Raw genomic sequence first — 27,480 nt, forward strand, 5'->3', positions numbered from 1 at the left:
TCTCTGGTTCCTCTCCCTTTCTAAATCCAGCTATAACATCAGGAAGTTCATGGTTCACATACTGTTGAAGCCTGCTTGGAGAATTTTGAGCATTACTTTGCTAGCATGTGAGATGAGTGCAGTTGTGCGGTAGTTTGAAGATTCTTTGGCATTGACTTTCTTTGGAATTAGAATGAAAACTGACCTTTTCCAGTCCTGTGGCCACTTCTGAGTTTTCCAAATTTGCTGGCATATTGAGTGCAGCACTTTCACAGCATCATCTTTTAGGATTTGAAATAGCTCACCTGGAATTCCATCCAGTTATCCATGCTAGCCCACTGCAAACTAATTTACATTGCTGAAAATGATCGTATATACATAAATGAGCCTCTGTTAGTACTGACACCTCCTTCTCACTCCCCATAGGATTTAAGTTCTAGTTTCAGCCATCTTATGGGTTAAACGTGCTTGGTCTAACAGAGAACTATTTAGATGTTGTCAAGCAAGATTTTGTTTATTTGATGGTAACAACAGAGGCTACAGTTTAGTACTTAAACCAGCAGTTAATAGGGACCTTCTATTTGGCTGCCGTCTATGGGGTCGCAGAGTCCGACACGACTGAAGAGACTTAGCAGCAGCAGCAGCATTCAGGCAGAGTAACTAAAAGCAGCTGTGAACACTGCAAAGAAAACTAGAGACAGGACAAGAGGCAGTGAAAGCCTGACTGCTGTAAACTGGTACACACTCCTGCATTTCAGCAAGCGCAGGAAAGCCAAAGTCACTGACTGCTTTCCTCACTGACTTGAATTGACAGTTTCTTCTCCAACCATCTTGTTACTGGTTGCATTCTACTGCTGCTGCTGCTGCTAAGTCGCTTCAGTCGTGTCTGACTCTGTGCGACCCCATAGACGGCAGCCCACCAGGCTCCCCCGTCCCTGGGATTCTCCAGGCAAGAACACTGGAGTGGGTTGCCATTTCCTTCTCCAATGTGTGAAAGTGAAAAGTGAAAGTGAAGTCGCTCAGTCGTGTCCGACTCTTAGCGACCCCATGGACTGCAGCCCACCAGGCTCCTCTGTCCGGGGGATTTTCCAGGCAAGAGTACTGGAGTGGGGTGCCATTGCTTTGGGTTACATGTGCTTTAATTTGCTTACTGGGGGTCCCGGAGGCTGCTTTCCAGAAGGAGGCGCTAGGCTGGGCTCTCCTGCAGCGGGCCCCCCACGCCAGTCCTGCAGACCCTCGGGAAGGGCCATGTCCTCCTCCAGGCCTCCTGTGCCCTCCACGAGCTCCTCGTAGGTGATCTTCTCAGCGAACGGCCGCGGCCCGAGCAGCTCCACCATGTCAGCCCGCTCCAGCACCTCCTTCTCCAGCAGCCGCCTGCCCACCTTGTCCACCTGCTCGCAGCAGCGCGTGAGCAGGTCCAGGGTGCGCGCATGCGCGGAGCCGATGAGCCGCCGCACCTCCTCGTCTACGAGCTGGGCCGTGGCCTCGCTGAACGGCTTCTCCACCAGCGCCTCGCCTGGCCGCGGGAGATCGAAGGACACCTGGCCCCGCTTCTCGCTCATCCCGAACTGCACGATCTGGGCATAGGCGCTCTGGGTGACCTTCCTCAGGTCGTCCTGGGCCCCCGTGGTGACCCGCCCGAAGAACAGCTGCTCAGCCACGCGGCCGCCCAGCATGGCACACATGAGGTCAAAGAGCTGCTCCCGTGTGTACAGGTACTGCTCCCTGGGCAGGCACTGGGCATAGCCGAGCCCCTTGCCCCGGGGGACGATGGACATCGTGAGCAGGGGGTCTGCGTGTTCCAGGAACCAGCCCACCACCTCATGGCCAGCCTCGTGGTAGGCCACTGTCATCTTCTCGCCCGGCTGCAGGACCTGTGTCTTCTTCTCAAGGCCTCCAATGACCCTCTGGATGGCCTGCTCGAAGTGCTTCTCCCTGACAGAGGGGTTTAGGTGGCGGGCGGCGATCAGGGCGGCTTCGTTGCAAAGGTTAGAACTATCAGCACCTGTGAAGCCTGGAGTGAGGGCTGCAAGCTTCCTCGCCAGGGCATCCTTGCTGAGGCTCTCGTCCAACTTGAGTGGATGCAGGTGGACCCTGAAGATAGACGACCTGCCTTTGATGTCCGGGGGGCCAATGTAAATCTGACAGTCGAAGTGGCCCGGCTGCATCAGGGCTGGGTCAGGGACGTCCAGACGGTTGGTGCCGGCCAGCACAAGGACGTTCCTGGTAGAGTTGAATCCATCCATCTCCACGAGCAGCTGGTTCAGGGTGTTCTGCACACTCTGGCCTCCAAAGTGCCTGCGGCCACATTTCTGGCCAGTTGCATCAATCTTGTCAACAAACAAGATACAGGGAGCATTTTTCCAGGCCATTACAAACATGTCACGAACCCTAGCTGGGCCAACACCAACAAACATCTCCAGGAACTCAGACCCATTCACGGTGATGAAGGGCACACCAGCCTCCCCCGTGACTGCCTTGGCGAGAAGTGTCTTGCCGGTACCGAGAGGACCTGTGAGCAGGGCTCCCTTTGGAATTTTGGCCCCAAGGTCCTGGTACTGTTTGGAGTTCTTCAGGAAATTCACAAACTCGGTGATCTCCAGCTTGGCTTCTTCACAACCAGCCACGTCTGCAAACCGCACGCCAATATCATCCTTGATGATCTTGGCTATTGTCTCACCAATGCTAAAGAGGCCCCCTCCTCACCCACCATGCCCAGCCCGCATCGGGCCCCTCCTCATGACATAGAGGAAGATGCCAATCAGGAGAAGGATGGGCACCAGGCTTCGCAAGAAGGTCCCATCGCTCTCTAGTTAAATATAAAGAATCAGTCTTCATAGTAAAATCATCTTTTCAGAAGAACTGTACACAATACATTCAAAATCACTGACTGTTTTTTCTTCCTTTTTTCCTTGAACTTGTAGGTGGTTGAGTCTCTTGTGTTTCTTCTTTTTCACCAGATATGGGCTGTTTGAAAACTATTTCATTTTCTTTATCATCATCATTCATTTTAGCCACTTCAGATTTTTGTTTCTCCAAAAATGTTGGTGTACAAATTGGTGTGGGACCCTGGCTATACACAGCCTTCTCAGGAGTGTTAGCAGTGACTGAAGCTGCTTTCTTCTTATATAAAACCTGGTGCTTTCTGGAATTTCAAGGACCAGTGTTTGAGTATTTTCCTCATTTTTATGTAAGACCTTAACCAATGAAGGGAAACTATAATCAATTCTCTTTTTAGCCAGTCTCTTCCTGAGTAATTTTTCCTCCTTTTTAAACCACTCCTCCATCCATAGCTTTTAAAGAAGCAACCGATTCTGATTGTACCATTTCACTGCTGGATATGATGGCCTTTTAAATAGTATATGCCACTCTCAAAAAGTTCTTCATGTATCTTTTCAGGTGGTATAAAATGACACTTCAAGAGTCTTTCACCAAAAAGGTAGTTGTTCATTGTTTCAGCAGCTATTTTGGCAACATCTTCAGACTCAAACTCCACAAAGCCATAGCCTTTGCTACTTCCAGTCTTTTTTACCCCTGGACAATCTGAATTTTGTAACAGTGCCAAACTGGAAGAAATATACTCAGATCTGGGTTTCATAAAATGATGGTGGTAAGCAAACCTGAGCCGCCTCCTTTTTAAATTTGGCATCCTCCTGTGGATTTAGGGACAGGAGTGGCTTAGCTGGGTCATCGAAGGCTGCCATTCCACCAACTTGTACGCAGATGAGAAATCAACACATTCTATATCCCATTGCCGTAGTGATTGGCTAGTGCAGTGGTGCTCAAAAGCAAGTTTTCATTGCTTGGCAATTGGTAACATCTGGAAACATTTTTGATTATCACTATGGAGGAGTGGATGCTGCTGGCATCTAGTGGGTGGAGGTCAGGGATGCTGTTAAACATCCTACAATGCACAGGACAACCTTCTACAGCAAAGAGTGATTTGGCCCTAAATGCCAGTATTACCAACATTGAAGAACACTAGGCTAGAGGATAAATATGTGACCCAAGTGAAGTCAATACAAAATCAACACCAAGACTAAAAGCTTCTCAACTCTCTGGAATGTACAAGATGGTCTATGATCCTTACACCTATTTTGTTAACATAGAGAGGGAAGATCAGAGCTGTGGAGGTGGGAAGAGAAGCCAGGCTGAGTATCATGTGGAGCCTGGGGGTGAAATGTTGACCTCATTTGAGCCACTAGATGAAATCTCCCCTGAAGCTGGTCCTTTTCAGTTATATGAATTGGTTGGTTTTTGTATGTTTTAGCTAGCTGGGTAGACTTTTGTGTTACCTGCAACCAAGAGTGCACCAGCTGACAGGAATGAACACTAAACTTCCTCTTTCCTGGAGGAGCCCAGTCTAAACACAGCCTTGTCTTGTGCACAATTATCTGCAAGACATAAAAACCCGTTCAAGCTGGAGTACTTATTAAACAATGCAGCAGTCTCTCCAAACCCCAAGGAAGCATGAAGTATAGTTGAGATCCATGCAAAACCAGCCTTAGGCACTTAGAAGGCAACTAATAAATACCCACTGATGGCAAAGCTATAGTTTTTGCAGGAATCATGTATGGATGTGAGAGTTGGAGCATAAAGAAGGCTGAGTGCCAAAGAATTGATGCTTTCAAATTGTGGAGCTGGAGAAGACTTGAGAATCCCTCAGAAAGCAAGGAGTTCAAACAAGTTAATCCTAAAGGAAATCAACTCTGAATATTCACTGGAAGGACTGATGCTGAAGTTGAAACTCCAATCTTTTGACCACCTGATTCGAAGATCTGAATCATTGAAAAAGACCCTGATGCTGGCAAAGATGGAGGGCTGGAGGAGAAAGGGGTGACAGAGGATGAGATGGTTGGATGGTCTCACCAATTCGATAGACATGAGTTTGAGCGAACTCCAGGAGATAGTGAGGGACAGGGAAGCCTGGCATGCTGCAGTCAGTCCATGGGGTCACAAAGAGTCAGACACGACTTAGAGACTGAACAACGAATAACATTGATGTCAATGGAATATATGTTCAATTAACTGGAATTTCCATTTGGAAATGAAGTACTCAACATCCTGGAACCATTTGAGTGCTCATCTCTGATTCTCCCATAGAATCTGATCCTCCCAAAGAAGACTACATAGTTCCAGTCTTCTGCTGTTTTCTCATCAGTACCCAGCACCCCAAATTGTCCATCAGTATTTCTTCATCTGTCTTGGCCTTAGTAGCTCCACCAAATGATAGCTTTCTTGGCATCCTCATTTTAAAAACATTCTCAAGCAAGAATCTGATTGGCTCAACTTTAGTCAGGTGGCCATCCCTAGTCCAATCAATGGAGTCATCCATCAAAAGAGGAAGCAAAAGTGGGTCAGCAGGTGAACCAGACAGTTTGGTCCCAAGATGAAAGCTCAAGTTACCAACCAGGGTTCTTGGACACCTTCATCAATAGAACTGATCAGAGGCCAGATAAGAAATTCAGGCAAGGTTTTGTTGGGACCGCTTTTGCAGCAGTGGGGAGTAAGAACAAGCAACAGGTTCCCTTTACTTGCTCATTTCCCAACAGCAGAGAGGGACAAGCTGGTTCCTTATATGGGGTAAGTGGGGGCGGGGGGTCCAGGGGTTGAGCTGGAGGGGTGGCTTAGGTGGTACCCAGCCCTCAGGTGGTATTGTGTGCAGGAGGCATGCACAGTACCCTGTTCTTGCTCCCAGCTCTTCAGAGGCGGCAGTTGGGGTTTTCTGGTCTTTTCATATCTTATTGTCCGTAATTTGCCCCCAGTACACATGCCTGCAGGTATTTTTAGTCCCTTATAGTTTCTTTGTATTTTGTTGCTCCAGGAGATGTTTGTCTAGGTGCAAGCACTGCAGGAAAGAGTCCCAGGTCCCGTGTCTCAGCCTGTCTCAAAGTTAATGCTGAAGAGACCGAAACCCCACACTACCGCCACCCCTCCTCACCTAGACACACAATGACACCGAGTGTTAACTATTCCTTTATTAGGTGGTGATGGAACAGGGGGCTGTACAATGCAAGGCCTGGGGACTTAGCTACACAGGGATTGTGACCAGAAGCTATATTACAAAAATAGCCTACAAATACTTCTATTTTGCCCTGAGGCTGGGCCAGGGGAGTACCAGGAAGAAGAGGTGCCAGGCAGGCAGCTCCTTCTCTTCCTGCAGGCCCATTGTTTACAGGGAGACAAAGTAGAATGCACACATCTCCCTTGGTCCTCATAGTCCCACCAGCCACCCCACCCTCCCAGCTCCCAAAGGGAGAAGGCCCACACCCTAGGATGGGGTTGGGGGGACTGTGGGCGGGCTCTCTTGGGCCAGAGGGCAAAGCTCTAGAATAAGTTCCATCTGGAATGCAGTGAAGTGAGGGAGGTGGAGCAGGGAGGAGGCTCCCAAGTCTCACCCGACCCCTAGCCCCGGAGGGTGCGCCCAAGGGTGCCTACTTGGTACACACCAGGGTTGTGTACTTGGTACACAGGAGCCCGGTCATGCCTGTGTACTTGGTACACAGAATCCAGCTTGGCCGAATGGGCCCACAGACTCAGCCCCACGGGGGCACTGGGGGGGGTTCGCAGGGGGGCAGAGAGCATCTCCATATATATATTTTGTAAAAAATAATAATAATAATAAGTTTGTTTAAATGAATTTGTTTCTATACAAAATGTAAAAAAAAATAATAATAATCCACTTGTGTCAGAGCAGGAGGAGTGAGAGAGGGGGGCCAGAGAAGGCAAGAAAAGGGGGGGAAAACAGAATGGGGGTAGGGGGGTGTTGGCCACAGGATGAGGGGAGAGGCAGGCGGATGTCCTAGACTCACCACAGGACCCAAGGGTGAGGGTCAGCCTGCACCCCTTATAAATAAAGGAAGACTGAAGCCCTAGGCTGGTGACCTATCTTGGTCACATTGCAAGGAGAGCAGGGTGCAGGAGAAAACAAGAAACAGAATGAAATGGACTAAAAGGGGAGAGAGAGAGGGGAATCATGACCGGGAGCCCCTTCAGCCTCCCCAAATCCAGGAACTGGGGAGCCCTCAGGCCAACACTTGCCTCTTGGGGGTGACTTCAGGCTGGGGCCCTAACTGGGTCTGGGCCTGAGCAAGAGCGCCAGGGACCGACAGGGGGAGCGGCTGGGCCGACAGGGACCCAGCAGCTGTGGCCGAGGCCCCGGTGGCAGTGGCCGGGCTGGGCGTGGAGTCAGACCAGTCCGAGAGTGAGGGCGGGGAGGGGCTGGCCCAGTGCTCGGGGGACTCGGGGGATGGGGTCAGGTAAGGGTGCTCGCTGGGGACCCGCAGGAAGCGGGCCTTGGGGGGGCTGCCATGGGCCCCAGCCACTGCAGGGAACTCCTCGCCGTGTCCTGGGGCGGCCAGGTAGGGCGGGGGCCGCTCCTGGGGGGACACAGGATTCCCAGGGTTCAGCAGCTGGGGTCCCGGGGCCAGCGGCAGCAGGAAGGAAGGACCTGGAGGGGCGGGTGGGGGCAGCCGGGCCCAGTCGAGGGGTACGGCCACGGGGTTCAACAGGCCCAGGCTGAGCACGCAGCCCCCGGGGGGCTGGCGCCCTAGACCCGCCCGGCCCGCGCCACCCAGCTGCGCCAGAGACACGGCCGTGGCCGTGGCGGCTGCGTAGGGCCCCTCGAGGGGGAAGCCCCCAGGGGACGCGGGGGGCCCGCCAAAGGGCCGCGGGGAGTCCAGCGAGTCCACGGGCGAGAGCGTGACCGAGCTGTCGGCCAAGGGCCCGGGGCAGGCCAGCGTCAGCTTCTTGCCCCGTCCCCGGGTGCCCTGCGGCCCCAGCCCCGCCTTCCCCGGGGGCCTCCGGCTCTTCTTAGCCCCAGACTGCGCCACCTTGAGGCCGGGGAGGAAGGCCCCGGGGGGGCAGAGCAAGGGCCCCAGGCCGTGGGGGCCAGCGGGGCTACGGGGCCCGCTGGGCTGGTCCAGCAAGCGCACGATGTCCTGGTGCAGCCTCTCCTGGGCCACGTCCCGGGGCAGCCTGTCCAGGTGGTCTGTGATCTCCCGGTTGGCAAAGTGGTCTAGCAGCAGCTTGGCCGCCTCGAAGCTGCCCTCCCGGGCGGCCAGGAACAATGGAGTCTCTTCCTGTGGGGGCCCAGGAACCCACAAGATGTCAGGGTCAAGAGTCAGGTTAAGTCCTGCCTAACGTCACAGAGGCCTCTAGTCTCTGGGGGAAACAGAGCTAGGAGTTCATACTCTGCAGCCAGACAGAGCTTGATTGGAATCTCAGTTCTGCCTGGATGAAAAACTGGGCAAGTTCTTTCCTTAAAGCCCTATTCATCCAGCACCTATTAAGAAACTTCAGGCCCCAAAGCCAGGACTAGAGTGAGGAGAGTGAGGCACTCACCTTAGGCACAGAATTTAAGGGGGTGGTGAAAAATTATGCTATCAAAATAAATGGTATTTAATGCAGTTTTTAAAGTTAAGATTAATGCAAAAAATATATACATAACAAATATAACATGGAAATTTTAGATAAAGATGGAATCTACCCCTGCATTCTTTTGAACCTCATTTTTCCATTTGTAAAATGAGAGTAATACCATCTTGCAAGGGTTTTCAAACAACAGTCATAATAGCTATCTTTTGTTGAGGATCCTCTAAGCACTTTACAAAAGCATTAGCTCACTGAATCCTTGGAAGAGGCGATAAGGTGGGTACTGTTGCTTCCCCATTTCAAAAATGTGAACAGAAGTTCAGAAGAGTTAAGTAACTTGCCCAAGGTCACCAGCAACTGCCATACACTTCCTCCCCTGATCCACTATTGGAACCTCTTGGGCCCTGATCCCACGTGAACGCTGGCTACAGGCAGGGTGAATGTCCCCACCAGCCTCCCCCAATCTGCTCTCTGCTGCCTGTGGAGGCTGTTCCAGGGCTGAAGGTGAACCAAAAGCGGGGGCTCACCTTGCTATCCTGCATGTCCTTGTTGGCTCCGTTTTTGAGCAGAGCCAAGGTGGCCTCCACGTTGTTGACAGCTGCAGCCCAGTGTAAGGCCGATTTTCCTGTGGGGAAGTGAGGGGAGGTCAAGGTCAGGACCTGGCTCATTAGCTGCCCCTCCCCCACGGGGGGGGGACAGGAGTGTCTAGAATATGAGCTGGGATGGGGGGAGGGTAGGCTGAGTACGTGTTTGGGTCCATGTGTGCACAGCTGTAGGTGTAACTTTCCATATTTGGGGCATGTTATGTGGGTCTCACTAAGTTGTACATAGAGCTGTGCTGTCCAATGCAACAGCCACAGTCACGTGTGGTTCTTTAGTTTATATAAATTACAAAAAAAAAAAAGGAGTTCCCTGGTATCCTAGTGGTTAGGATTCCAAGCTTTCATTGCTATGGCCCAGGTCCAATCCCTGGTCAGGGAACTGAGATCCCACAAGCTTCACAGCATAGCAAAACATAAATTAATTAATTAAATTGGTGTCAAGACAGTTTAATGGGGAAAGGATAACTTTCTCAACAGATCATGCTGGAGGGCTTCCCTGGTGGCTCCGTGGTGGAAAATCTGCTTGCCAATGCAGGGGACACAAATTTCATCCCTGATCTGGAAAGATCCCACATGCCTTGCAGCAACTAAGCCTGTGTGCCCCAACTATTGGGCCTGTGGTCTAGAGCCCAGGAGCCGCAACTACTGATGTCCTTGATCCCAGAGCCCATGCTCTGCAACAAGAGAAGCCATGACAGTGAGACGCCCACACACTTCAACTAGAGAGTAGCCCCCAGTCACTGCAACTAGAGAAAACCCACACACAACAACGAAGACCCCGCACAGCCAAAAAGAAATAAAATTTAAATGGTACTGGTACAACCCGATCTCCACATGCAAAAGAACAAAGTTGGACCCCTACCTCACACCACATACAAAAAATAATTCAAAGTGAATCCAATATCTAAATGTAAGAGCTCAAACTATAAAACATTTAGAAAGAAACACAGGAATAAATTTTCACAAGACCTTGAATTAGGCAGTACTTTGGCCACCTCATGCGAAGAGTTGACTCATTGGAAAAGACTGATGCTGGGAGGGATTGGGGGCAGGAGGAGAAGGGGACGACAGAGGATGAGATGGCTGGATGGCATCACTGACTCAATGGATGTGAGTCTGAGTGAACTCCGGGAGTTGGTGATGGACAGGGAGGCCTGGCGTGCTGCGATTCATGGGGTCGCAAAGAGTCGGACACGACTGAGCAACTGAACTGAACTGAATTAGGCAAAGGATTCTTAGATATGACACCCAAAACACAAGCAACAATAACAACAACAACAAAAATAGATAAACTGGACATAATCAAGATGAAAAAACTTTTGTGCTTCTAAGGACATAATCTAGAAAGTAAAAAAAGAACCTATAGGGAAATTCCCTGGCAGTCCAATGGTTAAGACTCCAAGCTTCTGCTGTAGGGGGTGAAGGTTTGATTCCTGGTAGGGGAACGAAGGGCTTGCCCAGTGGCTCAATGGGTAAAGAATCTGCCTGCAATGCTGGAGATACAGGAGACTCAGGTTCAATCCCTGGGTTGGGAAGATGCCCTGCAGAAGGGAATGGCAACCCACTCCAGTATTCTTGCCTTGAGAATTCCGTGGACAGAAGGTGGAAAGAGTCAGACATGACTGAGCGACTAACACACACAAGGACATCATCTAGAAAGTAAAAAGAAAACCTACAAGAACTTCCCTGATGGTCCAATAGTTAAGACTCCAAGCTTCCACTGCATGGAGTAGGGGGTTTGATTCCTGGTTGGGAAACTAAGATCCCATATGCCGTGGGGTACAGTCCCCACTGAAAGAAAACCTACAAATATAATAAACCTACTGTATGTTTGATAAGAGACCTACCTAGAATATATGAAGAACTTTTATAACTCAATCATAAAAAAACAAATAACCCAATTTTTAAATGGGCAAAGAATCTGAATAGACATTTCTCCAAAGATATACAAATGGCTAATAAATGTGGAAAAATGCTCAACATCATTGGCCATCAGGGAAATGTAAATCAAACTACATTGATATACTAAATCACATCCACTAGGGAGACAGTGCAAAAAGAGAGAAAAACAAGTTGTTCAGTCAGGATGTGGCGATAGCGGAACCTTTTTTATACACTGTTGGTAGGAATGAAAAATAGGGCAGCCACTGTGGAAAACAATCTGGCAGTTCCTCAGAAAGTGAAAAAGAGTTATCATGTGACCTAGCAATTCTGCCCCTAGGGATACATCCCAGAGAAATAAAACCATGTCCATACAAAAACTGATACATGAATTCTACACCAGCATTATTCATAATAGCCCCAAACCAGAAACAACCCAAATGTCCATCAGTGGATGAATGCACACACAAAATGTGGTGCATCCATATAATAGAGTATTATTTAGTCATTAAAAACAAAAAAGGGGGTTTCTCTGTGTGTTCTAGTGGTCAAGAACCCAGTGGTTAAGAACCCTGCAACACAGGGGGCACGGGTTCGGTCTCTGGTGTGGGAGGATCCTACGCATGCTGGAGCAACTAAGCCTGCGCAGCACAGCTACTGAGCCTGTGCTCCGGAGCCCCGGAGCTGCAACCACTGAAGGCTGTGAGCCCTAGAGCCCGTGCTCTGCAACAAGAGAAGCCGCAGCAATGAGAAGCCCATGCACCACAACTAGAGAGGAGCCCCCACTTACCACAACTGGAGAAAGCCAGCAACAAAGACCCAGAACAGCCAAAAATAAATAGTTTTCTTAAAAAAAGAGGGAGTTCCCTGGTGACCTAGTGGTTAGGATTCCAGGCTTTCACTGCTGTGGCTGGGGATCAATCCCTGTCAGAGAATTGGGACCCCGCAAACCTTACAGTAAGGCCACAAAACAAACAAAAAGTAATCCTGGTACACGCTGCCATGTATATACCTGCTACTTGCAGGCTCATGAGCCTAGAAAACATCATGAAAGGAGCCAACCAAGAAAGACCACATATTGTGTGATTCCATTTATATAAAGTAGAATACACAAATCCTTATAGAGAGAAAGTACATTAGCAATCGTCTAAGGGCCACAGAAAATGAGAGGGTGTGGAGGGGTGATGGCTAAGAGACAAAGGCTCCTTTTTCAGGTGATGAAAACATTCTAAAATTTACTGTAACAGAAAATAAAATTTATTGTAACAAAAAATAAAATAAAATTTATTGTGATGATATTTGCACAGCCTTGTGGTTATACTAAGGGGCTTCCCAGGCAGCGCTAGTGGTAAAGAACCCAGCTGCCAATGCAAGAGACATAACAGATGTAAGTTCAATCCCTGGGTTGGGAAGGTCCCCTGGAGGAGAGCATGGTAACCCACTTTGGTATTCTTGCCTGGAGAATCCCAAGGACAGAGGAGCCTGGCAGGCTATAGTGCTTGGAGTCACAAAGGGTTGGACATGACTGAGGCCAACTTAGCACACACACAGGTGGTTATACAAAAAAAAAAAATCACTGGATTTTACCCTTGAATGAATTGCATGGTATGCGAATAACATGTCAATTCAGCTATTTTTTTAAAAAGGCAAAACAAAGTTTAAAATATTCAGTGAAATAAAAGACTCAGCTCTTTGTTCACCCCAGCCACATTTCGGCACTCAGTTATCACCATGCATTGCCAGTAGCTACCATATTAGACAGCACAGACCATGAGTACTTCATCATCACACACAGTTCTATTGGCCAGCACCCTTCTAGACCATATTTCTAAAGCAGGGGTGATTTTCCTCTAAGGGGCATTTGGCAATGTCTGGAGATATTTTTGGTTGTGATATCTGGGAGGTGGGGTGCTACTGGCATCTCATGGGTCAAGACCAAGAATGCTACACTGCACAGGGTGGCCCCCACTGCAAAGGATGATCCAACCCCCAAATGTCAGTGCTGCTGAGACTGAGAACACCCAGGTCCAAAGATGTTTCTGAGAGTCCGAGTGTGTCTGTGGCTATGTGAGGTTCTCTAGACACAAGGCAGGTTGCTGTTGGGCAAGCAAGCCACCTCCAAGCAAGAAGTGATCCCCACCTACAGACTGGCCGATTTGCAAATTTTACACCAGTAGTCCAGCAGGTGGCACAAGTGTACGCTCTTCTAACAAAGCAGATGGAAAGAAAGCGTCTTGCAGAATGGCATGCTTGCCTGCTCAGTCCTTCAGTCGTGTCAGACTCTTTGTGAAACCATGGACTGTAGCCCACCAAGCTCCTCTGTCCATGGAATCTTCCAGGCAAGAATACTGTAGTGGGTTGCCATTTCCTACTCCAGGGGATCTTCTTGACCCAGGGATCAAACCCATGTCTCCTGTGTCTCCTGCATTGCCAGGTAAATTCTTTACCACTGAGCCACCTGGGAAGCCCCATGGGGAAAGGCACCTTTTTCCAAATCACTGCAGCACAATATAGGCTAATGGGTGCCATTTAAAAAAAAATTAAATGTATGAGAGTGTAAGTCCATGTTGAAATCCTGTTATGAGTGCATGGGTTTCACTGACTGGGTCTCAGTGTGGGTGTGAGTGAGTTCACACCAAGTCAGGGTCCAGGTGACACTGTCTTAGCCCCCACCCATCACTACCCCCCACAGCCTACCAAGCTCATCCACAGCATTGACGTCAGCATGGCTGGCGATGAGCTCTTCCACCATGCCCTCCACCGCCAGGCGGGCTGCCAGGATCAGTGCCGTGGAGCCATCTGCCATGCGAGCATCCAGGTCTGTAGAGCGGTTCCGGATAAGAATCTAAGGGAGATGGGGATGCAGCAGGGGGAGTCATGGCAAGAACAAGGGAACAAGAAGCACCCCCAAGCCCTCTGAGGACCCCAACCAATGCCTCCCATGGAACCAATGAGTTCAGGGAGCAGTTACTTGACAGCAACTCTACACTCATATATCCCCATTTCACAAATGAGAAAGATGAGCTCTGACAGGCAGAACCAGGGCTCAAATCCAAGTCTGTCTGATGTGTGTCCCAGCTCTGAAGTCCCAAGAGGCAAGCCAATCTCACCTGGAAGACGCCCTGAGCATCGGCAGTGACAGCTGTGTGCAGGGGGGTGCGACCAGAGTGGTCCTGGGCATTGGTGTCTGCCCCAGCGTCCAGCAGCCGCTTGGCCGCGTCAGCCCGGGCATAGCGGGCAGCCAGGTGCAGGGCCGTCTCACCAGTGCGGTCAGTCCGAGCCCCAAGCTGTGCCCCCTGGCAGATCAGGTCTGAGATGATGCTGGCTGATGTGTCTTCTGCCTCGTCCTCCTCAGTTGGGATTGGCTCCAGGGCTCCCCCGCAGAAGGAGGCCAGCATTAGAGGGGTGAAGCCATCTGCAGGGACCAGGAGTGTGTCAGAAAGGAGGCAGACACAGGGCCTTCCCAGGGAATATGCACTGTATTAGGAGGAAGCGCACTGCATTAGGGGGAAGTGGTATGTGGGGAAGTACACGATCGAAGGGCCAATCCTCCCATCACACACATGCACATGCACGCACACACACACACACTTGTGTCAGGTACTCCGGAGCCAACCCAGGATGAGGCTTCACAGGCATTTGGTTTGTGGCAGGAGGCCTCCTAAGCAGTAGGGTACACAGAACGAGGGAGGAAGAAAGTCAAGCAAGTGGACGATGACCACATTCCTGGAGAGTTATTTCAGCCTGAGTTATTTCACTTTGTCAACAAAGGTCCATCTAGTCAAAGCTATGGTTTTTCCAGGAGTCATGTACAGGTGGGAGAGTTGGACCATAAAGAAGGCTGAGCACCCAAGAATTGATGCTTTCGAATCATGGTGCTGGAGCAAGGAGATCAAACCAGTCCATCCTAAAGGAAATCAACCCTGACTATTCAGTGGAAGGACTGCTGCTGAAGCTTAACCTCCAATACTTTGACCACCTGATTCGAAGAGCTGATTCACTGGAAAAGACCCTCATGTTGGGAAAGACTGAGGGCAAGAGGAGAAGGGGGTAACAGAGAATGAGATGGTTGGATGGCATCACCAACTCAATGGACATGAGTTTGAGCAAACTTCGGGAGACAGTGAAGGACAGGGAAGACTGGTGTGCTGCAGTCCATGGGGTCGGGAAGAGTCAGACATGACTTAGAGTCTGAACAACAACAAAATTTCAGCCTGATCCCAAAGGGGGACTCTGAAAGCTGAGTTGTACCCAGAGTTGTAATCCAGCTTGAGACAAAGGAGCTGAGGCTTTCATATACCTGCATCCACTGTTTAAGAGCTGCACCGAGGGACATAAAATACCAAGTACGTGGGGGCCTAATGGGAGTCAAAAGACAGCCACAGGTGCGAGTCATTTGGAGCGAAAGCAAATCAGAACTGCAGGAGGCATATTATAAAATGAGGCAAAGACAGACCCCAGAGGATTCAGACACCATGGTCTGCTCTACTCTGCAAGAGCATTTGCTCTTATTTCCCTTAGGAAGCCACTAGCACCCCATTCTCCATTCTCAAGCCCTCAGTTCAGTTCAGTTGCTCAGTCGTGTCCAACTCTTTAAGACCCCATGAATCGCAGCACGCCAGGCCTCCCTGTCCATCACCATCTCCCGGAGTTCACTCAGACTCATGTCAATCGAGTCGGTGATGCCATCCAGCCATCTCATTCTCTCGTCCCCTTCTCCTCCTGCCCCCAATCCCTCCCAGCATCAGAGTCTTTTCCAATGAGCCAACTCGTCACATGAGGTGGCCAAAGTACTGGAGTTTCAGCTTCAGCATCATTCCTTCCAAAGAACACCCAGGGCTGATCTCCTTTAGAATGGACTGGTTGGATCTCCTTGCAGTCCTAGGGACTCTCAAGAGTCTTCTCCAACACCACAGTTCAAAAGCATCAATTCTTGGGCGCTGGGCTTTCTTCACAGTCCAACTCTCACATCCATACATGACCACTGGAAAAACCATACCCTTGACTAGACGGACCTTTGTTGGCAAAGTAATGTCTCTGCTTTTCAATATGCTATCTAAGTTGGTCATAACTTTTCTTCTAAGGAGTAAGCGTCTTTTAATTTCATGGCTGCAGTCACTATCTGCAGTGATTTTGGAGCCCCCAAAAATAAAGTCTGACACTGTTTCCCCATCTACTTCCTATGAAGCGATGGGACCAGATGCCATGATCTTCGTTTTCTGAATGCTGAGCTTTAAGCCAACTTTTTCACTCTCCTCTTTCACTTTCATCAAGAGGCTTTTTCGTTCCTCTTCACTTTCTGCCATAAGGGTGGTGTCATCTGCATATCTCAAGCCCTGCTGCTGCTGCTGCTGCTGCTGCTGCTGCTGCTAAGTCGCTTCAGTCGTGTCCGACTCTGTGCGACCCCAGAGACGGCAGCCCACCAGGCTCCCCCGTCCCTGGGATTCTCCAAGCAAGAACGCTGGAGTGGGTTGCCATTTCCTTCTCCAATGCATGAAAGTGAAAAGTAAAAGTGAAGTCGCTCAGTCGTGTCCGACTCTCCGCAACCCCATAGACTGCAGCCTACCAGGCTCCTCCGTCCATGAGGTTTTCCAGGCAAGAGCACTGGAGTGGGGTGCCATCGCCTTCTCCTATCTCAAGCCCTAGGTAAAGGCAAACCCCCGCTGCAGGGACAGGCATATAGCCCAGGCCTGTCAATCTGCATGTTCCAGGCCCCAGGCCACACTGATTGGTTCACACACGGGGCACGTGACCTTAGACTATCCAATCAGAACTCATCCTGGGAGGACTTCCCTGGTGGCCCAGTGACTAAGAATCTGCGGACCAATGCAGGCGACCCGGGTTGGATCCCTAATCTGGGAAGATCCCACATGCTACAGAGCAACTAAACCCGTGTGCCACAACTACTAAGCCCGGGTACCCTAGAGGCGTGCTCCGCAACAGGAGAAGCCGCGGCAAGGAGAAGCCCCTGCACCGCAACTAGAGAAGACCTGTGAGCAGCAACAAAGAGCCCACACACTGCAACGAAGACCCAGTGCAGCCAAAAATTTTTTAAAAATAAATACCTTTCATTGGCCAAAGATACAATAGTTTGATCATCAACAAGAGTGTGTGCATTAAATTTAAACATATCAGTTACATTAAAAAAAAAAACCCTCATCCTGGGACTTTCGCTGTTACAGATGAGAAAAAGGTTGTGTAATGCCTACAGGAGAAAGACTGCCTGGACTGGAACCGAAAGCTGACAAGTCCAGGATCCAAATGTGCCTGAAGCTTCTGTTTACAAGAGCCAGTAAATTGCTTGTTTTACTTAAGTTAGCTTGAGTTGGTCTATTATCACTTACAACCAAGAGTCCTGATTAACAGGACTGATTAACCCACTGACAGACAGCCAGACACATCCAGCTGTTCACAGAGCACAGACTCAGATGGAACCTCTCATGAGCAGGATGGATCAAGGGCATTCTGGAGGCAGGGGCGCCATCACTGACCTGGACCGCGCACGTTGACATCCATGCCATCTGCATCTGCGTCACCCTGCGGCGGTGTCAAGGCCATGGCTGGTGCCACGCGGATGTCGGCGGCAACCAGGTGGTGTTGAGTCCACTGGCGGCAATCCACAGGGTCCTCAGTCCCCACACCAGGCTCCTCCACCTGGAGGCACAAGCACCCAGGTTCTCACAAGGAATTGGGAGACACAGAGGAACCATCTGGGCATTCTCACAGATTTCTCTCACAGAGATGCACACACGGCAGGTGCCGAGAAGCCATTAACATCCTGCTTGATAGGGGCTTCCCAGGTGTTTCAGTGGGAAATGGCAACCCACTCCAGTTCTTGCCTGCAAAATCCCATGGATAGAGGGACCTAGCAGGCTACAGTCCATGGGGGTTGAAAAGAGTCAGACATGACTGAGCGACTGAGCACACACAGCAGGACTAAACAAAGCCTGATCAAATCAGATCCAAACTTAAGGTGGGGAGTTTAATTTCATAAAAGGGGACAGCCAGGTGACAGACAGCCAACCAGAAAAGGTCCTGGAGGATGGGACACCCTTCAATGTAGATTTAGTGTCTGACACGGTCACTCAGTAGGCTTGTAACCCTAAAATTCTGAGCTTCTCATTGGTAAAATCAAGATGATACAGTCAGGGACTTCCCTGGTGGTCCAATAGTTAAGACTCCGCCTGCCAGTGCAGGGACATGGGTTTGATCCCTGGTCCAGGAAGATTCACTATGCCTCAGAGTAACTAAGCCTGGGCGCCACAACTACTGAGCCCTTGGCCCTAGAGCCCATGCTCTGCAACAAGAGAAGCCTGCCCACCATAACTAGAGAGTAGCCCTAGTCACCACAACTAGAGAAAGCCCACCCAAAGCAACAAAGATCCAGCATTGCCAAGGACTAATTAATTAACTTAAAAAAAAAAAAAGAGATGATGCAATAATTTCACAATACCCACATAAACATTCTGCACCATATACTTAACACCCACTTTTGGATGAGAAATAAAGAAGAAAAAAAAAAGCCTGGGGCAAGCAGATTTCTTTGGCTGTCATTTGCAACAGAAGTATCCATTTTAACAAACATTAAAACATAGGCAGGAGGAGAAGGGGATGACAGAGGATGAGATGGTAGGATGGCATCACCAACTCAATGGACATGAGTTTGAGCAAACTCAAACTCAGGGAGATGGTGAAGGACAGGGAAGCTTGGCGTGCTACAGTCCATGGGGTCGCCAAATCAGACATGACTTAGCGACTGAACAACAACAAAAATCATATGATGAAGGCCTAATCCCCCAACATGACTATATTTAGAGACAGAGCCTTTAAGGAAGTAATTAAGGTTAAATAAGATCATAAGGGTGGAGCCCTAATCCAATAGGACCAGTGGAAGAGGAAGAGACACCACAGTTCTCCCTCATTCTCTGCACACAAAGAGGAAAGGTCATCTGAGGACACAGTGAGAAGAGACATTCTACAAGATAAGAAGAAGCCCTCACCAGGAGCCAATCCTGCCAGTGCACTGATCCTGAACTTACAGCCTCCAGTGTGTATCTGTGCCTGCTAAGTCGCTTCAGTCGTGTCCAACTCTGTGCAACCCTATGGAGCCCACCAGGCTCCTCTGTCCATGGGATTCTCCAGGAGAGAACTCTGGAGTGGGTTGCCATGCCCTCCTCCAGGGGATCTTCCTGACCCAGGGACTGGACTCACATCTCCTGCCTCTCCTGCACTAGCAGGCAGGTTCTTTATACCATCAGTGCCACCTGGGAAGCCCCAGCCTCCAGAGGTGTGAGAAAAATAAGTGTCTGTTGTTTGAGCCACTCAGTCTGCAGTATTTCATTATGGCAACTCTCGCTGACAAAGACAGGGCCCATCGGTGTGGCCCCTGGACAGGAAAAGACTAGCTGGGGGTGTTCTCAGGCTGGGCACGCTGGCCTAAGGTAGCCACATCAGAGAGAATGCAGAGTCACTCTCTGGGATAGGGGATCCCCTCTGGAAAGACGCCAGGAGCAGGATGGGGTGGTTGCCGTGACTGTTCTCCAGAACCAGGGACAGCAGGGATTCCCCTGGCTCTCCCACTGACCACTGGGCCCCCACCCAGGACCCTGAGGGCAGGGGTCACAGGAGGGAACACAACCTTCAGTCGCTTGGCCTCTGGGCACTCTGTGTCCATCCAGTCGGTGGCCACCTCCCCCATCAGACTCTCACCCTTGGCCATGTTCCTGTGGGGACAGTGGGAAAGGGGGAGGGGAGAAGGGACAATGGGGTCAGCAGGGGCAGGGCACACAGGGTCAAGAGATAGGGTCCAAGGATGGGATGCAGGATGCGGTCAAGGTTGCAGGGGGTACTGTCAGGGGTTGTGATGGGTGACAGTCAGGTGGAACTGGGGAAGGGACAGGAGTGGAGTCAGAGGTCAGAGCAGATAGATGTCTATGGGACAGGTGAGGGTCACAGGCATACAGCATGGGTTACAGTAGATGACATCGTAGGTCATGGAAGACAGAGTTATCCTCATAGCAGGTGAGAGATGTAGCCAGGAATAGAGAGGTTGTGGAGAGGGAGCAGAGGGCAGAGGGTCACAGGAGAGGTAAATTCAGGGGTTAGGACAGGGTGGGGCTGGAGTTTTGAGGGGCCGGTCAGGGAGGTGGAGATCATGGCCAAGGCCAGGACTGAGGATCATGGGGAATGAGCACTGAGTTGGGGTGGAAAGAGAGGTCAGGTCAAGAGTCAGGGTAGGTTATTCTTGAGGCTTTCAATGGCTAAGTCAAAGATCTCTCGGTAAATGTCACAGTGCTCTTGTAAATATGTGGGTTATTTTCAGATTTCTTTTGATATTGATTTCTAACATGATTCCAGTGACAAGAGAACAGACTCTATATGATTTCAATACGTTTAGACCATGACACTTTTGCACCTTGTTTTATGACCCTGGGTATGGGCCAGTATCTCCTGGTTTATAGTCTATGGGAACTTGAAGATTTTGTACCCTGCTGTTATGTGAAAATTGTATAATCTTAATTATGTTGAATTGGCTCATACTGCTTTTCAGGTCTACCATATCCCTCTGCTTTTCTGTCTATTCATTCTGTTAATTTTTTGAGAGTTTGATATTGAAACTCCAATGAAAAATCTTAATTTATCTACTTAAAAAATAATTGTAATATACAGTGGAACTATATGTAACTTTCTTCTGTATTTTCCAAGTCTTCTGTAAATGTGCTATCATACTTTCATAAATTAAAAAATAAAAAATTAAAACCAAAAAAAAAAAAAAAGTCAGGGTAGGTTAGAGCCAGAGGTGGTACTGGGGTTCACAGAGGATAGGATCAGGGGGTCCAGTGAAGGGTTGAGGTGCAGACAGAGGTCATGAGGTCCACGGTCATGTGGGAACACATTCTGAGTATCAGGGTGAAGTGTGAGAGGCTGGAGTGGGGGGAGGGGGTTGTCACAGTAGAATCTGAGTCAGGGAACTGGACCATAGGAAAGGGGATCAAGGGTCACAAATCAGGGGTGATCCCTTAGGGATTATGGAGTCGTTGGTCAAGGAGACAAACACTGATGTCCAAGCTGGAGTCTGAAGTTAGGGTCAGGTAGGGGTCAGAGGTCTGAGTCAGGTGAAGGTGGGCTCAAGGGCTCAGGCCCCGCCATAGTCAGGGACGGGGTGAGGGATCGGGTAGGGTCCTCACTTCATGCCCAGCGCGTCTTGGCCCACGGGTTCCCGCCGGCCCTTGTGTCCCACGGCCACATCCTTGTGCAGCGCAAAGCCCTCGGGGAACCAGAGGGTGCTGTGCTCACGCTTGCGGCGGGCCACCATGACGCCGAGGACCAGGAGGACCAAAAGGAAGATGCCGCTGGCCGCCAGCAGCGGTAACAGCGGCACGCTTGGTTCCGGCAGCTCCACTGACTCCCCTGCGGGCAGGAAGCAGGGGGTCTTTACCAGGGGTCCAGGCCCACCCTCATCCCCCTACCTCGGGCCGGGCCTCACCCCGCGCCGCCCGCAGTGGGTAGGGGAAGTCAAGGCGCTCCACTGCCGACAACGCTCCCAAATAGTCTGCCGCGCTCTGAGCATCAGGGAAACAGTGGTCGTTCTCCGGTGACTGCAGGCACAGACGGTTGTCAATCTCCAGCATCACTACAGAGCTGCGGAGACACAGTGGAGGGACAGGAGGCTCAGCAGGCACTGCCAGAAGCCCCGCCCCAGGCCCCGCCCACCTCCCCACACCTCGCTCAGAAGAGCATCTCTACTCACCAGGTCACCACTAACTCCCATGCGGCATCCAATCCTGCCACATCCCCTCAAACTATCGTTTCTTTTAATCCACTTATGATATATTTGGTGATATTAAGGATATTTATTTTTTAGCTGTGATCATGGTATTACAGTGCTTTTAAGAAGAGAGCTTTTGTATTTAGAGAAGCATGCTGAAATGTCTACATATGAAGTGACCCACTATCTAGGAATTATTTTGACATAGCATGGGAACTAGGACAAATCGAAGGGACTATATGTGAAACAGGAATGGCCATATGGGGGGCTTCCCTCATAATCCAATGGCTAAGACTCCCAGCGCCAAGCGCAGGGGGCCTGGGTTCAGTTCCTGGTCAGGGCACTAGATCCCACATGCCACAACTAAAGACCCCGCAAAGAAGATCAAAGATCCCGTGTGCCACTAAGACCCAGCGAAGCCAAAGATATAAATATATATATAAAGAATGGCCATATGCGTTCATTGTCAATGCTTGGTCCTAGGTACCTAGATGTGCATAACCCTGATCTGCTTTTGCATATGCTTAAAGTTCCTTGTCAATTCCCAAGCCAGTCTTGCTGTGGTCACCAGTGTCCTCTAAGTCATGAATCCAACGGCCACTGTTTTTCCATCAACATCTCCTTTCTCAGGCTGGTGCATCCATCTCCTGCCTGCTATGAGCACTGGCTTCTAACAGTTGACAGCTGTTCCTTCCCCCAGAGAACTGGCCTCAGCAAAGTGGGGAGCCCTTCACTTAGGAGGTGACACCACTTAGGGAAGCCCTAGGCCAGGGATCGACTGATGTGTACAAAAGCTGGCCCTTCTGTCTCAAGGCGGGACCAACTTTATCCTCCAGAGCTCTCCAAGGGATCAGGCTGTGGCCCGATCCTGGCTGAGGCTCCCTCCTGCCTCAGTTCCTGCCCCTGTCCCATCCTGCCTCCCTCATCCCCTATCTACCCAGAGCACCCTTTCAATACATTGCATATATCTGAATCTCAGGCTCTGCTTCCAGGAACCCAACCCTCCAAACTTTTTCCTTCTTCAGGATACCCAGTACCCCAAGCCCTGGGTCTCCTACTGTCTCTGCTCCTTCCACTTCTCTTTTCTGAGCTAATTTCTTTCAACCAATCTTTAGGACTCAGTGTCCCCATGTCATCCTTCTGTTCCCCACAACTCTCCCTACTTCTTCAAGTCCCTCCATGGCTACCATGATTTCCAGGTGCTTTGGTCTCACTCTTCAGACCCTAGCCGCCTCCTGAGGGTCTTCCCGAGACCCCCAGTTCCCTCCAGACACTACAAGCCACAAAGTGACCCTTAATTTTGAGCTGGTGTCTTAATCTTTTTTAAAAGAGATTTTAAAATAATTTTACTTGTTTGTTTATTTTTGGCTGTGCTGAGTCTTCACTGCTCCACGGACTTGTCTCTAGTTGTGGAGAGCAGGGGCTACGCTCTAGTTGCAGTGTGCGGGCTTCTCACCGCGCTGACGTCTCTTGTTGCAGAGCTTTGGCTCTAGGGAACACGGGCTCAGTAGCTGTGGTGCACGAGCTTAGTCCCTCCACCGCTGGTGGGAGCTTCCCAAAACAGGGATCAAACCGATGTCTCTTTGCATTGGCAGGTAGATTCTTTACCACTAAGCTGCCAGGGAAGCGCTGTTTCTTCATCTTGATGAGAACACCTCCAGCAACTCAGTCACCCAGCCAAGGACTGGCACATCACCCATCCACCCACCTCCTTCATCCCAGTCAGAGGTCCTGCTCCTCATCTCTGACTTCCAGCCCTCCTCTCTGTGTCAGGGTCCTACCCTATTCAGAAGCCACATCTCCCTCTGGCTCCTCCACCAGGTCACCAGCAGGAGAGTTTTATATTTTCCATTTATGTTAATTTTTGACAGTTTGATACTGAAACTCCAACTAAAAATCATAATTTACCTACTTAAAAATGATCAGAATATACACATTCGTGCTAAGTGGCTTCATTCATGTCCAACTCATTGTGACCCCAGTGAACTGTAGCCCGCCAGACTCCTCTGTCCATGGAATTCTCTAGGCAAGGATACCGGAGTGGGTTGACATGCCCTTCTATAGGGAATCTTCCTGACCCAGGGATCGAACCCATGTCTCTTATATCTCCTGCATTGGCAAGAGGGTTCTTTACCACTAGCACCACCTGGAAAGCCCATAATATATAATGGAAATACATGTAACTTTGTTTTTTATTTTACAACTCTCCTATATGCTTCCCTTGTGGCTCAGCTGGTAAAGAATCTGCCTGCAATGCAGGAGACCTGGGTTCAATCCCTGTGTTGGGAAGATGCCCTGGAAAAGGGGAAGGCTACCCACTCCAGTATTCTGTCCTGGAGAATTCCATGGACTCTATAGTCCATGGGGTCGCAAAGAGTCAGACACGACTGAGCGACTTTTACTTCACTATAAACTTTATAAGTTAAAAAATAAAAAATTAAAACAAAATGGGCAAGTTAGCGCCAGAGGTGGTATTGGAGGTCATAGAGCATAGGATCAGGGGGTTCAGTGAGGGCCTGGGGTGCAGACAGGGGTCAGGAGGGGGCTCTTCTTCTGCTCCCCAAAGGACCATTGCCCATGTCTGGAGGCATTTCTGGCTGTCACATCTGGGAGGGGGGAGATCTGTTGCCTGCATACAGTGGGGAAAGGCCAGGGAAGATGCCAGACATCCTACAGTGCACAAGACATAACGGCCCCTCACAGTAAAGAATGACCTGGCCCCAGATGTCAATGGTGCTGAGGCTGAGATGTGTGTATTATATGTATTACATGACTCTGTATGTACCACCATGAAGGCCCTCCCACACGTTGGGCATTTCCTAAGCAGTGAAATCAGTGAAAACATAACTGGACTAAAGACCTAACCCAGTGCCTGAAACCTATTAGGTGCTTTATCAGATATTTCCGGAATAAAGCCAAGTTCAGCCACAGAGTTTTAGAGTTTGAAGGGAACTTAAAAATAGCTAGAATAGTGGTTCCCAGATGTTAAGGGAAGTAAAACGCACAAGGGGCTTCCCTGGTAGCTCAGCTGGTAAAGAATCTGCCTGCAATGCGGGAGACCTGGGTTCCAGCCCTGGGTTGGGAAGATCCCCAGGAGGAGGGCATGTCAACCCACTCTAGTATTCTTGCCTGGAAAATCCCTAGGGACAGAGGAGCCTGGCAGGCTACAGTCCATGGGATCGCAAAGAGTCAGACACGACTGAGAGACTAAGCACAGCACAGCAAACGCACAAGGCCTTATGAATGGTGCCCCTTCCCTAGCATCTGCGTGCACCCCCTACGGCTCCCCTGGGGGTGGAGTCACTCACCCGATCACCTCGGGGGCCAGCTCCCGCCGGTTCCGGGATTCAGCGCCAGGCCCAGGCCGGTGGTAAGGGAAGACCATGGCCTGGCCATTCTCGTCCAGACGGAAGCGCAGCGAGGTGCGCAGGATGCCGCTGAGCCGCTGCAGGAAGTCGGCGCTGGAGCGCAGCAGCTCCTCAGGCGGCAGCAGCACTGTGAGCACCAGGACGCCGCGGGCCAGCAGGGCCGGAACCTCACCCGCACAGTCCAGGCCATCCCAGCCGCACTCCTCCGTGTTGCAGCCCTGGTCGCAGCGGCCGTCAGCGAAGTGGTCCGCGCAGTACTTCTCATACACTGGGCTGGGGGCGGAGGAGGGCTGGGTCAAGGGAGCCTCTCCCCCAACTCCCACCCCCCACCCCACATGCCCCCACCTTGCCCCACCTGCCCCACGAATACACCACGAAGCACCCAAGACTCCTCAGGGAGCAGAGAACTGGAATGTATCCACATGCTTGTGGAATGTATCAGGCTTTCTGCAAAACCAGCCAGCTGCTTTGCAATTATTAATAAGTCAATAACTATTGACAACTGCACCCTAGGTGCTGAGCACTGATATAGGAGCTAAGGATATGAGTGAAGTGAAAACGTTAGTCACTCAGTCGTGTCTGACTCTTTGAGATCCCATGGATGGTGGTCTGCCAGGCTCCTCTGTCCATGGAATCCTCCAGGCAGGAACACGGAAGTGAGTAGCTTTCCCTTTTCCAGGGGATCTTTCCCACCCAGGGATCAAATCCAGGTCTCCTGCATTGCAGGCAGATTCTTTACCGACTGAGCTACTAGGGAAGTCCACCAAGGATATGGCCCCAACACAAAACCTTACCCACTTGAAGCTGTCATTACAATGGGCAGAGACATAGATTAAAAATGATGAATGAGCAGAACATACAGTATTTTGATTACACACCAATAAAGGCTAAATGTAAACATACACACACACGAATTAAATGCTAAAGGAAGAAATTAAGCAGAGGAAGTGCTGTGGGTGGCCAGGAAGGAGTTCACAGAGAGACTTGTGCTTGAGCAAAGACTTGAAGGAGATGAGGGAGGAGCCATGTGACTTCCTGAAGGACAGCATCCCAGCAGAGCGAACAGCCAGTGCAAAGGCCCTGAGATGGGACCAAGCCTGGGGAATCTAAAGACTGGGAAAAAGGCCAGGATGGCTGGAGCAGAATGAGACGGGGGAGACAGAGGGACAGAGGGTCAGACAGGGCAGAGAATATGGATGGATACATAGAATGTATGAGACAGATAGACAGGCCTCATGAAGAGACCGAGAAGGTCAGAAGAGGGGCAGAGAAAGACCAGCAGGGCCATGGACAGATGAATGGGCATATAGAGGGGCAAAAACATGCATGGGTGGACAGAAGGACAGAAGGGGCACATAAATGAACAGGTGGGGCACAAAGGTGTGCAGATGGACAGATGGGGCACATACAGGGACAGACTGGCATAGAGACAGACAGATGGACAGGTGAGGTCCGAGGATGGACAAGCAGGGGTGCAGAAAGACAGCTGGGTGCATAGAGGGACAAAACGAATTCATGGATGGACAGAAAGACCAACAAACAGGGTATAAAGAGGGACAGATGGAGTGCAGAGGCAGACAGAAAAACAGAAAGGGCTAATGGATGGACAAACAGACCGCCACACTGATAGGCAGGGAACAAAGATGTACAGACAGGGCACAAGAAAGGGAAGACCGGCAGACAGACATAAATGGCACGTGGATGGCTAGGTGAGGGGCACAGACAGACAAACTGCACGCGGATGGGCAGACAAGGTACACCAAGAAACAGATGGAGCAAACGACGGGACAGCCCAACAGACAGACTGAGGACGGACTGACAGATCAAGGCAAATGAATGGACAACAGAGAAGCAGGGCCCACGGGTGGTCAGATGTGGCACATGGACAGACAAGACCCAGACTGAGGACGGACTCACTTGCAGGTGCGCTCGCGGCCGCCGGCGCGGCAGTCGAAGTTGTCGTAGAGGCAGGCGGGCGAACTGCAGGCGGGGTCGCAGCGGCTGTTGTTGAACAGGAGCCAGCACTGCAGCGCCGCGCACTGCCGCCAGGGGTCGCTCACGCTCAGCGAGCAGTCGCCGCCGTCCCAGCCGCAGCCGGGGCTGTTGCACTCGCGGTCGCAGTTCTTGTCACCGCTCTTGGCCTCGCAGGCGGCTCTCGGGCACGCCGGCTCCTCCGGGACCTCGGGCATCGCCACGGATACCTCGGGCATCGTCGCGGGCACCTCACAGCGGGGCCCGGCCCAGCCTGACGCGCAAGCGCAGCGGAAGAAGGGCGCGAGCGGCTCCGGGCGGCAGGAGCCCCCGTGGAGGCAGGGAGAGGTCACGCAGCTGGCATTGGCGGCCCCGGGGGTCAGCCCCCGGGAGCCCCGGCAGGCGGGACCCGACAGCCCCGGGGGGCAGGCGCAGCGCGGTCCACGGACCGTCTGCTGGCACGGGACACCCACGGGGCACTGCAGCTCCCGGCAGGAGCGTGCCACCCGCTCGCAACGCGGGCCCCAGAACGGCTGTG

General features: G+C 50.9%; 2 protein-coding genes and 1 pseudogene across 3 annotated transcripts in view; all 3 read right to left on the reverse strand.

The window, feature by feature from the left end:
- Positions 1-1,065: 1,065 nt before the first annotated feature.
- Positions 1,066-2,801, reverse strand: LOC102416275 (AFG3-like protein 1; the record flags this gene model as incomplete). The annotated part of the gene is given in 1 exon segment (XM_044948266.2): positions 1,066-2,801. A coding segment is annotated over 1 exon segment (1,695 nt), but the record flags the coding sequence as incomplete, so codon positions are not given.
- LOC102411874 lies at positions 2,756-4,635 on the reverse strand (annotated as a pseudogene).
- A 1,307-nt stretch (positions 4,636-5,942) lies between these two features.
- NOTCH3 (notch receptor 3) overlaps positions 5,943-27,480 on the reverse strand; it is a 39,702-nt gene continuing 18,164 nt past the window's right edge. For both annotated transcript variants that reach the window (XM_025293704.3, XM_025293706.3), the window contains 10 exons: positions 26,889-27,475; positions 24,912-25,244; positions 21,322-21,476; positions 21,023-21,245; positions 19,474-19,558; positions 17,327-17,489; positions 13,946-14,250; positions 13,533-13,680; positions 8,880-8,977; positions 5,943-8,060 (listed from right to left, as the gene is read on the reverse strand). In XM_025293704.3, coding sequence (XP_025149489.3) covers positions 7,005-8,060; positions 8,880-8,977; positions 13,533-13,680; positions 13,946-14,250; positions 17,327-17,489; positions 19,474-19,558; positions 21,023-21,245; positions 21,322-21,476; positions 24,912-25,244; positions 26,889-27,475 — 3,153 coding nt within the window. In that variant the 3' untranslated portion in view covers positions 5,943-7,004. The remainder of the gene's footprint in view (positions 8,061-8,879; positions 8,978-13,532; positions 13,681-13,945; positions 14,251-17,326; positions 17,490-19,473; positions 19,559-21,022; positions 21,246-21,321; positions 21,477-24,911; positions 25,245-26,888; positions 27,476-27,480) is intronic.

Source organism: Bubalus bubalis, chromosome 9 (genome assembly GCF_019923935.1).
Source record: "Bubalus bubalis isolate 160015118507 breed Murrah chromosome 9, NDDB_SH_1, whole genome shotgun sequence".
Classification (NCBI taxonomy): Eukaryota; Metazoa; Chordata; class Mammalia; order Artiodactyla; family Bovidae; genus Bubalus; species Bubalus bubalis.